This window comes from Aotus nancymaae, unplaced genomic scaffold (genome assembly GCF_030222135.1).
Source record: "Aotus nancymaae isolate 86718 unplaced genomic scaffold, 86718_ANA_hifiasm-v0.15.2.pri h1tg000029l, whole genome shotgun sequence".
Classification (NCBI taxonomy): domain Eukaryota; kingdom Metazoa; phylum Chordata; class Mammalia; order Primates; family Aotidae; genus Aotus; species Aotus nancymaae.
Genome location: NW_026988442.1, coordinates 13182139 through 13196130, shown reverse-complemented (window position 1 = coordinate 13196130; position 13992 = coordinate 13182139). Strand labels below are relative to the sequence as shown.

The 13992-nt window shown below is 42.8% G+C and overlaps 1 protein-coding gene across 4 annotated transcripts in view; it reads left to right on the top strand.

Annotated features, from left to right (window-relative positions):
* Positions 1-13992, top strand: part of CDK5RAP1 (CDK5 regulatory subunit associated protein 1) — a 76401-nt gene that overhangs the window by 16604 nt on the left and 45805 nt on the right. For all 4 annotated transcript variants that reach the window (XR_010344529.1, XR_001107932.3, XM_012455188.3 and 1 more), the window contains 3 exons: positions 2510-2740; positions 12067-12164; positions 13521-13576. Coding sequence is in view for 2 of the 4 variants with exons in the window: in XM_012455188.3 (XP_012310611.1) it covers positions 2510-2740; positions 12067-12164; positions 13521-13576 (385 nt within the window). In the remaining 2 variants the exon portion in view is untranslated. The remainder of the gene's footprint in view (positions 1-2509; positions 2741-12066; positions 12165-13520; positions 13577-13992) is intronic.

The window sequence follows — 13992 nt, the reverse complement described above, 5'->3', positions numbered from 1 at the left end:
TGCTTTTTAAATTAACAATATATCATGACTTATACAAATAAATAGTCTTTATAGAGACTGGAGTTATAACAACTAAATGCATCACATGGTCCTCAATTGGGATTCTGATCAGGGAAAAAAATGTTATAAGGAACTAGCACTTTGGGAGGCCGAGATGGGTGGATTGCCTGAGCTCAGGAGTTTGAGACTAGCTGGGGCAGTGTGGTGAAACCTGTGTCTACTGAAAAATACAAAAAATTAGCATGGTGTGGTGACACAGGCCTGTAGTCTCAGCTACTCGGGAGGCTGAGGCAGGAGAATCGCTTGAACCTGGGAGGTGGAGGTTGCAGTGAGCCACGATTGCACTACTGTACTCCAGCTTGGGCGGCAGAGTGAGACTCTGTCTCAAAAAAAAAAAAAAAACATCATTTGAACTATTGGTAACATTTGATTAATGCAAAGTAGATTAGATAATAGTATTGTGTCAATATTTCTGATTTTGATAATTGTCTTGAAATTATATACCTGAAATTATATAGGAGAATGCCCTTATTTTCAGGAAATATATACTAAAGTATTTTGGAGTAAAAGAGTATGTTATCTGTGACTTTTTCTTAGAAGGCTTAAACAAATGTAGCGTATATGTGTTGAGAGAGAGTGTATATGAGTGTGTGAATGTGAATGATAAACAAATAGGGCATGGTGTTAACATTTGATGAATTTGGACGAAGAGTATGTGGGAATCCTTTTAATATTGCAGTTTGTCTGTAAATTGAAATTATGTCAACATAAAGTTATAAAACAAGTCTTTTTTAGCAACCATTATTTTCTTTGTGAAATTTTATAACATTTTCTCTTTTTTTTTGAGATGGAGTTTCACTCTTTTGCCCAGGCTGGAGTATAGCAGGCTGGAGTACAGTGGCACGATATTGGCTCACTGCAACCTCTGTCTCCCGGGTTCAAGTGATTCTCCTGTCTCAGCTTCCAGAGTAGCTGGGATTACAGGCATGTGCCACCACACCCAGCTAATTTTTTGTATCCTTAGTAGAGAAGGAGTTTCACCATGTTGGCCAGGCTGGTCTCACTCCAAACTCCTGACTTCGTGATCCCTGCCTTGGCCTCCCAAAGTGCTGGGATTACAGGCAAGGGCCACTGCACCTGGCCTATAATATAACATTTCAAACAGACAAATGGAAAGACTAGTATGATAGAAAAACATGATTGTTAACATTTTATCATATTTTACACCTATCTCCATGCACCCATAAATACATGTTTTCTGAACCATTTGAGGTAATTTGTAGACATCATGAAGTAACGTCCCCTAGATACTTGCCCCTAGATACTTCAGTATGCATCTCCTAAGAGTAACAGTTTTTCTCTTCATAACCATGGTATTATCACATGTATGAAAATCAATACTTATCTAGGCCAGGCACTTTGGGAGGCTGAGGTGGAAGGATTGCTTGAGTTTAGGAGTTTAAAACCAGTCTGTGAAATATGGTGAAATCACATCTCTACAAAAGAAAAAAAAAAGTAGTCCCAGCTACTTGGGAGGCTGAGGCAGTAGGATTGCTTAAGCCTAGGAGGTCGAGGCTGCAGTGAGCTATGATCGTGGCACTGCACTCCAGCCTGGGCAACAGAGGGAGACCCTGTCTCAAGAAGAAGAAAAAAAATCTAAAGCAGCTCTTTCATTTTTTGTTGTTGTTGTTGTTTGCTTTAAATGATGCATTAACTTTTTGAAGAGATCAGACATAGTCTGGCTTTGTCTGATTTTTTCCTCATGTTGTCATTTAATATATCTCCCTGAATTCTGGTAACTGGAAGTTAAGTGTAAAAGCTTGATTAGTTTAGGTTAAATATTTTTGGTGAGAATACTTTATATAGTCACTGTGTGTAATATTCAACTGACAGATCTATTGTAAATTAACCATTATTGTTGATTATTTAGTTTGTTTCCAGTTTTTTTCTATTCTAAATCATGTTTTGAATACTAATTTTTACATAAGGCTTTATTCTGAAGTTTAATTCTTTGATAAGATGTCTAAGCTTGAAATTACTGGGTTATAGATACAACAAATTTATAGGTGACTCTTGGTAAGTTCAGCTAATTATTTTTCTTTTGTTTAAAACAAAAGATATGTTAATTTCAGCTAATTTTTTTTTTTTTGAGACAGAGTTTCGCTCTTGTTACCCAGGCTAGAGTGCAATGGCGCAATCTTGGCTTACCGCAACCTCCGCCTCCTGGGTTCAAGCAATTCTCCTGCCTCAGCCTCCCGAGTAGCTGGGACTACAGGCACGCGCCACCATGCCCAGCTAATTTTTGTATTTTTAGTAGAGACAGGGTTTCACCATGTTGGCCAGGGTGGTCTTGATCTCTTTACCTCATGATTTGCCTGAATTGGCCTCCCAAAGTGCTGGGATTACAGGCATAAGCCACTGGGCCTGGCCTTGGCTAATTTTTAATTAGTGTTTTTTTAATGAAGCTACCCAAAAGTTTTAAAATTCCAATATATTTTTCCATTTTTAGGGGCTGAAAGAAGTGACGCTTCTTGGTCAGAATGTTAATAGTTTTCGGGACAATTCAGAGGTCCAGTTCAACAATGCAGTGTCTACCAACCTCAGCCGTGGCTTTACCACCAACTATAAAACCAAGCAAGGAGGACTTCGTTTTGCTCATCTTCTGGATCAGGTCTCCAGAGTGGATCCTGAAATGAGGATCCGTTTCACCTCTCCCCACCCCAAGGATTTTCCTGATGAGGTGAGTGTCAGGTTAGCTGTGACAAACTGGTATTAGTATCTTTGAGCATGCCAAAGGCTGGACCTAGCAGGGAGACAGCAGAGACCTGGTGTCCTGCTCAGGGATCCTGTCGGGATTGCTGCATCACCCTCTGGATCTGCTGGTCCTTTGAAGATTTAAAGTCCATCAGTGCCTGGGCATGGGGGCTTACACCTATAATCTCAACACTTTGGGAGGCTGAGGCAGGTGGATTGCTTGAGCTCAGGAGTTGGAGGCCAGCCTGGGCAACATGGCGAAACACCGTCTGTACTAAAAATACAAAAAATTAACTGGGTGTGGTGGCATATGACTGTAGTTCCAGTTACTTGGGAGTCTGAGGTAGGAAAATCACCTGAGCCCAGGAAATTGAGGCTACAGTGAGCCAAGATTGCACCATTGCACTCCAGCCTGGATGACAGAATGATGCCCTATCTCACAAAAAAAGAGTCTGCCAAGGTAGGAGATAGGCCTGATATTCCACGGGAGGTTAAACCACCTGCAGGACCATGAGGGCTATACAGAGAGAGTTTGTTACAAAGTGGGCAGCTGAGTGGTAATAATGGTGGTGGGACAGTAATGGTGGTTTGGGATGGACAGGAAGGAGGTGATGTGGTGCTCTGAGAAACAGCCCAGACTTTAGCCTCAGACAGACCTGGGTTCAAATATCAGTTTTTCTATTGCTTTACCAGCAAGTGTGCAATGTTTTCAGCTTTTCTTTTCTTTTTTTTTTTTTTTTGAGACGGAGTTTCGCTCTTTTTACCCAGGCTAGAGTGCAATGGCACGATCTCGGCTCACCGCAACCTCCGTCTCCTGGGTTCAAGCAATTCTCCTGCCTCAGCTTCCTGAGTAGCTGGGACTACAGGCGTGTGCCACCATGCCCAGCTAATTTTTGTATTTTTTAGTAGAGACGGGGTTTCACCTTGTTGACCAGGATGGTCTCGATCTCTTGACCTCGTGATCCATCTGCCTCGGCCTCCCAGAGTGTTGGGATTATAGGTGTGAGCCACCGCGCCCGGCTTCAGCTTTTCATCTTTATCTGTAAAGTGGGGTTAATAAGGGGTTAACACTCCTGCTTTGGGTTGGTGTGAAATACATACACAGACATACCTTGTTTTATTGTACTCTGCAGATATTATGGAGTTATTTTTAACAAATGGAAGGTTTGCGGCAACTCTGAATAAGTCTGCCAGCACTATTTTTTCAACAGCATGTGCTTACTCCATGTCTCTGTGTCACTTTTTGGTAATTCTCACAATATTTCAAACTTCATTATTATTATTACTATTTTTTTTTGAGATGGAGTCTCGCTCTGTTGCCCAGGCTGGAGTACAGTAGCGTGATCTTGGCTAACCACAACCTCCGACTCCCAGGTTCAAGCGATTCTCCTCCCTCAGCCTCCTGAGTAGCTGGGATTACAGGTATGTACCACCACACCCAGCTGATTTTTGTATTTTTAGTAGAGATGGGGTTTCACCATGTTGGTCAGAACTGGTCTCGAACCCCTGACCTTGTGATCCACCTGCCTCAGCCTCCCAAAGTGCTGGGATTACAGGTGTGAGCCACCACACCTGGCCCAAACTTTCATTATTATTATGTCTGTTATGGTGATCTGTGATCAGTGATCTTTAATGTTACTCTCTTTTTTTTTTTTTTTTTTTTTTTGAGATGGAGTTTCACTCTTGTTGCCCAGGCTGGAGTACAATGGCGCAGTCTCGGCTCACCACAACCTCTGTCTCCCAGGTTCAAGCGATTCTCCTGCCTCAGCCTCCCGAGTAGCTGGGGTTACAGGCATGTACCACCATGCCTGGTTAATTTTGTATTTTTAGTAGAGATGGTGTTTCACCATGTTGGTCAGGCTGTTCTTGAACTTCCTACCTCAGATGATCTGCTCCCTCAGCCTCCCAAAGTGCTGGGATTACAGGCGCGAGCCACCGTGCTGGCCTAATGTTACACTTAAAATTGTTTCGGGACACCGTGAGTCACACCCACATAAGATAGTGACCTTAATTTATAAATGATATGTGTGTTCTGACTACTCCACCAATGGCGGTTTCCCCATCTCCTTCTCTCTCCCCGTTCACTGAGACAGCAATATTGAAATTGGGCCATTTAACTACCGTGGCCTCTAAAGTGCTCAAGTGAAGGGAAGAGTCACACAGCTCTCACTTGAAATCAAAAGCCAGAACTGTTTACGCTTACTGAGGAAATCATATTGAAAGCTGAGCTAGGCTGAAAAAGCTAGGCCTCTTATGCCGGCCAGCCCAGTTGTAAATGCAAAGGAAAAGTTCATGAAGGAAATTAAAAGTGCTACTCCACTGAAAATATGAATGATAAGAAAACAAAACAGTCTTTTTGGCCGGGTGTGGTGGCTCACAGGCCGGGCACAGTGGATCATGCCTGTAATCCCAGCACTTTGTGAGGCCAGGACGGGTGTATCACCTGAGGTCAGGAGTTCTAGACCAGCCTGGCCAACATGGTGAAACACCGCCTCTACTAAAAATACAAAAATTAGCCAGGTGTGGTGGTACACACCTGTAATCCTAGCTACTTGGGAGGCTGAGGCAGGAGAATCGCTCGAACCTGAAAGGCAGAGGTTGGAGTGAGCTGAGATTGTGCCACTGCATTCCAGCCTGGGCAATGAAGTGAGACTGTCTCAAAAAAAAAAAAGTAAGAAAGAAAGAAAAACAATTAAGCTCTGCCTTTTTGCTGATATGGAGAAAGCTTGGTGATCTGGAGAGAAGATCAAAGAAGCCACAATAGTGTTTAAGCCAAAGCCTAATCCAGTACAAGTCCTTAGCTCTCTTCAGTTCTCTGAAGGCCAAAAGAGGTGAGGAAGCTGAAGAAGAAAAGTTTGAAGTTAGCAGAGGTTGACTTAAAAGGTTTGAGGAAAGAAGCCATCTCTCTAACATCAAAGTACAAGGCAAAGCCATAGTGCTGATGTAGAAGCTACAGCAAGTTTTCCAGAAGATCTAGCTAAGATCATTGATGAAGGTGGTTATACTAAACAAGAGGCTTTCAGTGTAAATGAACAGTCTTCTATTGGAAGAAGATGCCATCTGGGACTTTCATAGCCAGAGAAGAGAAATCAGTGCCATTCTTCAAAGCTTCAAAGGATAGGTTGACTCTCTCTTTTGTTTTCTTTTAAAAAAATCAGAGGTGGGGTCCTGCTGTGTTGCCCAGGATGGTCTTGAACACCTGACCTCAAGCAATTCTCCCACCTAGGCCTCCCAAAGTGCTGGGATTACAGGCATGAGCCACTGTGCCCATCCAGACTCTTGTTAGGGGCCAAGGCAGCTGGTGACTTTAAGTTGAAGCCAGTGCTCATTTACCATTTTATTGTGTGAGAAAAAATTAAAAGTAAAATTGTTATATAATCCAGTAATTCTACTTCTTAGTATAAATCAGAAGAATTAAAAGCAGGAGTTCAAACATGTACCACCATGTTAAGAGCAGCATTATTCACAATAGCCAAGATACAGAATCAACTTAAGTGTCTGTCAGCAAATAAATGGATAAACATAATGTGGCATATACATATAAAACCAATGACTTAAAGAAACCAATGACTAAATTCTTAGGTTTACAGGGTAGTAGGTAAGAGAAGAAACAATATGTTGAGATGCCTGAACTCAAACACTGCCCCAAAGAGTAAGAAAACAGTAACAAAAATTATTGAGTTTATAGATAGCAGAAAAGAAACAACCTGGTCAGACACTGAAACTCTCTCTGCTTGTGAGATCAAGAAAAAACTGGGCCAGGTGAAGTGGCTCACACTTATAATTGCAGCACTTTGGGAGGCTGAGGCGAGAGGATTGCTTGAGCTCGGGAGTTTGAGTCCAGCCTGGGCAACATAGTGAGACCCTGCCTGTACCAAAAATTAAAACTTAGCAGGGCATGGTAGCATGTACCTGTGGTCTCAGCTGCTTGAGAGGCTGAGATGAGAGCATTGCTTGAGCCCAGAAGGATGAAGCTGGAGTGAAGCTGTGATCATACCACTGTACTCCAGCCTAGGCTGCAGAGCAATACCCCATCTCAAAATATAAAATAAAATAAAATATAAAATAAAATAAAATAAAATAAAAAAATTAAATTGGAAAGAAAGGAAAGAAAAAAGAAAAAAACCAGCTATAATCAGTTTAAACAAAGATGGCCAACTGGAGTTTGAGCAGAATGAACTTGCTGATATCCCAGCCTGAATTTCCATTGCATGTTTTATGCTAACTCACCCCAAATTTCCACATGTGATCCATGAGTTAGCATGAAGAGATAACTGCTCATGCCCAAAGACTTTCCTTTTTTATTTTTATTTATTTATTTATTTATAAGATGGGGTTTCACCATGTTGGTCAGGCTGGTCTTGAACTCCCAACCTCTGGTGATCCGCCCACCTTGGCCTCCAAAGTGCTTGGATTACAGGCGTGAGCCACCACACCCGGCCAACTTTCCAGATCTCTCTTTTCTTCCACTAATCACCCGCTAATCCCAACATCCATCCAATAAACCTTTTCCAGTAGAAATGTTGCCTTAAAAACAACATGGGGAGACAGATTTAAACTTGATGTTCTCATCTCCCTGTGAGTCTACGTGCAACAAAAAGTCTTTTTTCAAAAACCGGATGGCTTCTAGCACATCAGACAAGGAGCCCCCTTTGACTTCATAACACATATAATGGAATATTATTCAGCCTTAAAAAGGAATGCAATTTTCACACATGAACCCTAAAGATATTATCTTGAGTGGAGTAACCCAATTACAAAAAGAAAAATGCTGAATGATTCGACCTGTTTGAGGTACCTGTTATGAAGCAAAAGGTGCTTTGCTGCCCAATGAGCTAGAAGTCAATACTGTGGCTGGGTTTTTGAGGAAAAATCAAAAGATTTTTATTGCAAGTCAACTGTCAAGGAGACAGGAGTCCAGCTCAAATCTGTCTCCCCATACTGGCCCCAAGCCAGCAATTTTATTAGAAAAGATTTAGTGAGCAGATTTGGGGATTAGCAGGTGATTGGTAGAAGGAAAAGAAAGTTTATAAAGTCATCAGGCATGCATAGTTTATTTATTATACTTTTAAGTTCTGGGGTACATGTGCAGATCATGCAGGTTTGTTACGTAGGTATACTCATGCCATGGTGGTTGTTTGCTGCATCCATCGCCCTGTCATCTATATTAGGTATTTCTCCTAATGCTATACCTCCCTAATCCCCCCACCCCCAGCTATTCCTCCCCAGTCCCCCTCTCCCTCATTTACCATTTTGAAAATCCCAGCGCCCTTAAGAATGATGCTAAATCTCTGCCTGTACTCTATAAATAGAGGAACAAAGCCTGGATAGCACACCTGTTTACAGCCTGGTTTACTGAATATTTAATTTTTAATTTTTGTAGAAATGGTGTCTCCCTGTGTTGCTTAGGCTGGTCTCAAACTCTTGGGCTCAAGTGCTCCTTCTCCCTCAGTCTTCCAAAGTGCTGACATTACAGGCATAAGCCATTGTGCTTGGCCTGTTTACTGAATATTTTAAGCTCACTGTTGAGACCTACTGCTTAGAAAAAAAGATTCATTTCGACTGTTCATTAACAATGCACCTTGTCATCCCAGGGCTCTGATAGAGATGTACAAGGAGATTAGTATTGTTTTTATGCCTGCTAACACAATATCCATTTTGCAGCCCATGGATCAAGGAGTAATTTCAACTTTCAAGCCCTATTATTTTAATTTTTAGTTTATATAAGATCAGTTTTTATTATTTAAGAAATATATTTCATAAAGCTATAGTTGTCATAGATACTCTGGGCAGAGTAAATAGAAAACATTCTGGAAATAACTCATCATTCTAGATGCCCTTAAGAACATTAATGATTCATGGAAAGATGTCAAAATGTCAACATTAATAGGAGTTTGGAAGACACAGATTTCAGCATTTATGGATGATTTGAGATGCTCAAGACTTCAGTGGAGGGAACTGTAGATGCAGTGCAAATAGCAAGAAAACTAGAATTAGAAGTGGAGCTTGAAGATATGACTGAATTGTTGCAATCTCATGGTCAAACTTCAATGAAAGAGGAGTTGCTTCTTATGGATGAGCAAAAAAAATGGTTTTTTTTTTGAGATGAATTCTCACTCTCACCCAGGGTGGAGTACAGTGTTGCAATCTTGGCTCACTGCAACCTCCACCTCCTGGGTTCAAGCAGTTCTGCTTCAGCCTCCCAAGTAGCTGGGATTATAGGCACCTGCTGCCACATCGAGCTAATTTTTGTGTATTTTTAGTAGAGATGGGTTTTTGCCATGTTGGCCAGGCTAGTCTTGAACTGACCTCAAGTGATCCACCCACCTGGACCTCCCAAAGTGCTGGGATTACAGGCATGAGCCACTGTGTCCTGCCTGAAGAGGGTTTCTTGATATAGAATCTTCTCCTGGTGAAGATGCTATGGACGTTATTGAAATAACAACAAAGTGTTTAGAATATTGCATAAACTTAGTTGATAAAACAGTGGCAGGGTTTGAGAGAACTGCAATTTTAAAAGATGTTCTATTGTGGGTAAAATGCTGTCAAACAGTATCGTGTATTATAGAGCAATCTTTCCTGAAAGGAAGAGTCATTTGATGTGGCAGACTTCATCATTGTCTTATTTTAACGAATTGTCACAGCCACCCCAACCTTCTGCAGCCACCATCCTGATCAGTCAGCAGCCAGACACATTGCTCACTTGAAGGTTCAGATGATCGTTAGCATTTTTTAGCAATAAAGTATTCTAAGGCTGAGTATGGTGGCTCATTTCTGTAATCCCAGCACTTTGGGAGGTTGAGACAGGAGAATCAGTTGAGCCTAGAAGTTGGACACCAGCCCAGGCAACATAACAAACAGCTTTATAGTTTTTATTTTTATTTTTTTTTCCAAGATGGTGTCTTGTTCTGTCACCCATGCTGGAGTGCAGTGGCATGATCTCAGCTTGCTACAACCTCCGCCTCCCTGGTTCAAGTGATTCTCCTGCCTCAGTCTCCTGAGTAGATGGGATTACAGGCACGCACCACCACTCCCAGCTAATTTTTGTATTCTTAGTAGAGATGGGGTTTCACCGTGTTGGCCAGGCTGATCTCCAACTCTTGACCTCATGATCCACCTGCCTCAGCCTCCCAAAGTGTTGGGATTATAGGCACCCACCACCACGCCTAGCTGATTTTTGTGTTTTTAGTAGAGACAGAGTTTCACCATGTTGGCCAGGCTGGTCTCAAACTTCTGCCCTCAGGTGATCCACCTGCCTCTGCCTCCCAAAGTGCTGGGATTATAGGTGTAAGCGACCGCGTTTGGCCTGAAGGTTGTTTTGATGAAACGTCTTTCTTTTGGCCCCACTTACATCTTTTTTCCTCTGGATTGTCTTCTTATTAAGTTGTAAAAGTTCTGTATATATCCTTTATTTTTTTGACCACTGCAAAAGGGTCTTTCTTGCAATGGAGGAGAGAGACTGGACTCAGTTCTCTTTATGTATTCTCTTTTTTTTTTTTTTTGAGATGGAGTCTCTCTCTGTCACCCAGGCTGAAGTGCAGTGGCATGGTCTGGCCTCACTGCAACCTGTGCCTCCTGGGTTCAAGTGATTCTTCTGCCTCAGCCTCCTGAGTAGCTGGGATTACAGGTGCCCACCACCATGCCTGGCTAGTTTTTGTATTTTTAGTAGAGACGGGGTTTTACCACATTGGCCAGGCTGGTCTCAAACTGCTGACCTCAAATGATTTGCCCACCTTAGTCTCCCAAATCGCTAGGATTACAAGTGTGAGCAACTGTGCCCCGCCTCTTTATGTATTGTTGATTCAAATCCTTTGTCAATATGTTTTCAGATATTTTCCCCTAGTATCAGTTTTTTGATGGTATCTTTTTTTTTTCCTTTTTTTTTTGAGACAGAGTCTTGCTTTGTCATCCAGGCTGGAGTGCAATGGCAGGATCTCCGCTCACCACATCCTCTGCCTCCTGGGTTCAAGCGATTCTTCTGCCTCAGCCTCCAGAGTAGTTAGGATTACAGGTGTGAGACACCACACCTGGCTAATTTTTTGTGTTTTTAGTAGAGATGGGGTTTCATCATGTTGGCCAGGATGGTCTTGAACTCCTGACCTTGTGATCCACCTGCCTTAGCCTCCCAAAGTGCTGGGATTACAGGCGTGAGCCACTGTGCCCAGCCTTTTTCCCCCTTTTTTCTTCTTTTAAAAATTAAAAATATCCCAGCACTTTGGGAGGCCAGTGCGGGCAGATCACAAGGTCAGGAGATCAAGACCATCCTGGCCAACATGGTGAAACCCTGTCTGTACTAAAAATACAAAAAATTAGTTGGACGTGGTTGCACACCCCTGTAATCTCAGCTACTCGGGAGGCTGAGGCAAGAGAATTGCTTGAACCCGGGAGGCAGAGGTTACAGTGAGCCAAGATCATGCCACTGCACTATAGCCTGGCAACAGAGCAAGACTCTGTCTATAAAAAAAAAAAATTAGAACAAAAAATAGACACAAGGTCTTGCTATGTTGTCCAGGCTGGTCTTGAATGCTTGGCCTCAAGTGATCCTCCTGCCTTGGACTCACAAAGTGCTAGGATTACAGAGGTGAGCCATGATGCCTGGCCTGATGTATCTTTAAAAGTGACTAATTTGGGGTGGCGTGGTGGCTCACACCTGTAATCCTAGCACTTTGGGAGGTTGAGGTGGGTGGATCACTTGAGGTCATTATTTCAAGACCAGCCCGGGTGACATGGTAAAAACTTGTCTCTACTAAAATTACAAAAATTAGCCAAGCATGGTGGCTCGCGCCTGTAGTCCCTACTACTCGGGAGTCTGAGGGAGGAGAATCACTTGAACCCAGGAGGCAGAGGTTGCAGTGAGCCGAGATGGCACCACTATACTCCAGCCTGGGTGATGGAGTAATAATCTGTCTCAAAAAAAAAAAAAAAAGAAAATAACTAGTTTGTAAGCTCAGTGAAAGAAGTGCCATTTTTTCCTTCTTTGCCTGCTGACCCTAGTGGTAGCACTACCTGTATTCAGCTCCGTGGCTTTAATCTGATCTCTGCTTGCTTTCTTCTCTCTACTCTTTTTTGTAGCTGGTATGTAGCTATTCTCTCTGCTCTTTGAAAGCAGAGATGCTATTAGGTGAAATGTCTGGGACAAATAGAAGGGGCCTTGGACAAAAGTTAGGGAATAGGTGATTTGTGTGTTGGGTTTAATCAGCCTTTTGATTACTTGAAAATTAACCTTGGAGGACACATAATAAGAGTTGTATTGCTTTCTGTAAGATTCTTTGGTGAGATTTTGATTACTTGTAATGTGTTCTATTTGATCAGGTTCTGCAGCTGATTCATGAGAGAGATAACATCTGTAAACAGATCCACCTGCCAGCCCAGAGTGGAAGCAGCCGTGTGTTGGAGGCCATGCGGAGGGGGTCAGACTTGCTTGGAAAGGGGGCATCCCACACTTCCCGTGTTTTCTTAATGACCAAACAGTGTCTTTGTTGCTAAGAACCTAGTGTAGTGTGTGGCACACAGTAGCTTCTCAGTAAATATTTATTGTATGACCAAGCCACTGGGCACTGGAGCTTGCTTCTGCTCACTCCACAAGCGTAGGCTAAGGACTGGGTCACCCATTTTCACTGTTTAGTATGTTTTTTTAAATTAAGCACCTATGGTGTGACATACTCTGAGCCTTTATTCTTTAATGTTAACATTAAGGTTTTGTTATGTCTTGGAATTTAAATGTAGCTCTGTGCGTTCACTTCCTTTGAGAATAATAAGTATTAGACAGATGAGACTGAAGGGAGAATGTGTTCCAAGGCAAGCTGTATGGAATTAGTGCCTTCTCTTGTTTTCCACAGTGGCATAGTGTTTTAGAGGTCCTCTAAAATGTTTAATCTGTCTAGATTTATTAGTTAAAAGCTATTTAGAATAGTTTATGCTGGCCAGGCGCTGTGGCTCATGCCTGTAATCTAAGCATTTTGGGAGGCTGAGGCGGGCAGATTGCCTGAGCTCAGTAGTTTAAGAATAGACCAGCCTGGGCAACATGGCGAAACCCAGTCTCTACACACACACCCACACACACACACCCCTACTCTCCACACAAACACACAAGCACACTCTCTCTACACACACACCCCCAGTCTCCACACATACACCCAGTCTCTATACACACACAGTCTCTACACACACACACACATCCAGTCTCTACACAAACACACATACATACACTCTCTCTACACACACAGTCTCTATATACTTACATACAGTCTCTACATACAGTCTCTACACACACACACCCACACACACACCCAGTCTACACACACATACACACACACACACTCTCTCTCTCTCTCTTACACTAGCCAGGTAGTTTGAGACTAGACCTCTCTCTCTCTCCCCCCACCCCCATACACACACCAGCCAGGTAGTTTGAGACTAGACCAGCCTGGAGGCTGAGGTAGAAGGAACACTTGAGCCCAGGAGTTTGAGGGTGCAGTGAGCCGAGATTGTGCTACTGCACTCCAGCCTGGGTGACAGAGTAAGCGAGACCCTGTCTCAAAAAAAAAAAGTTTATGCCCTTGAAATAAAAATTCATAGGCTCTAGATTAAATTAGAAGATACAGCTTGGATTAAAAGGGCTTTTTTGGATACTTTAATCTACTCTTGTGCCCTGCCAATTGGATGAAAAGTGATTGCCTGTGGGGATTCATAGTATTAGCTTTTTATAGCATTCACTTAAAAAGACTGGGTTTATGTAGGCCTTTTCCTTTTGTTCTTTATTGCAGGTATTCGAGAGAAGCTTATGTGGAGTTAGTTCACCATATCAGAGAATTTATTCCAGGTACATTTAAGAAACTCATTCTGCTGAGCACGTTACTCTACCAGTGACCAGTCGTCATGGTTAGATACAGGCAACCGTCAACACCTTTGGCATTTCCTTGTGACACAGTTTTTTTGTTTGTTTGTTTTTGAGATGGAGTCTCGCTCTTGCCCAGGCTGGAGTACAGTGGCACAATTTTGGCTCACTGCAACCTCCGCCTCCCGGGTTCAAGCAATTCTCCTGCCTGAGCCTCCTGAGTAGCTGGAACTACAGGCGTGTGCCACCACATCTGGCTAATTTTTGTATTTTTAGTAGAGACGGGGTTTCGCCATGTTGGCCAGGCTGGTCTCGAACTCCTGACCTCATGATCCGCCTGCTTCAGCCTTCCAAAGTGCTGGGATTACAGGCATGAGCCACTGCACCCGCCCATGACAGTT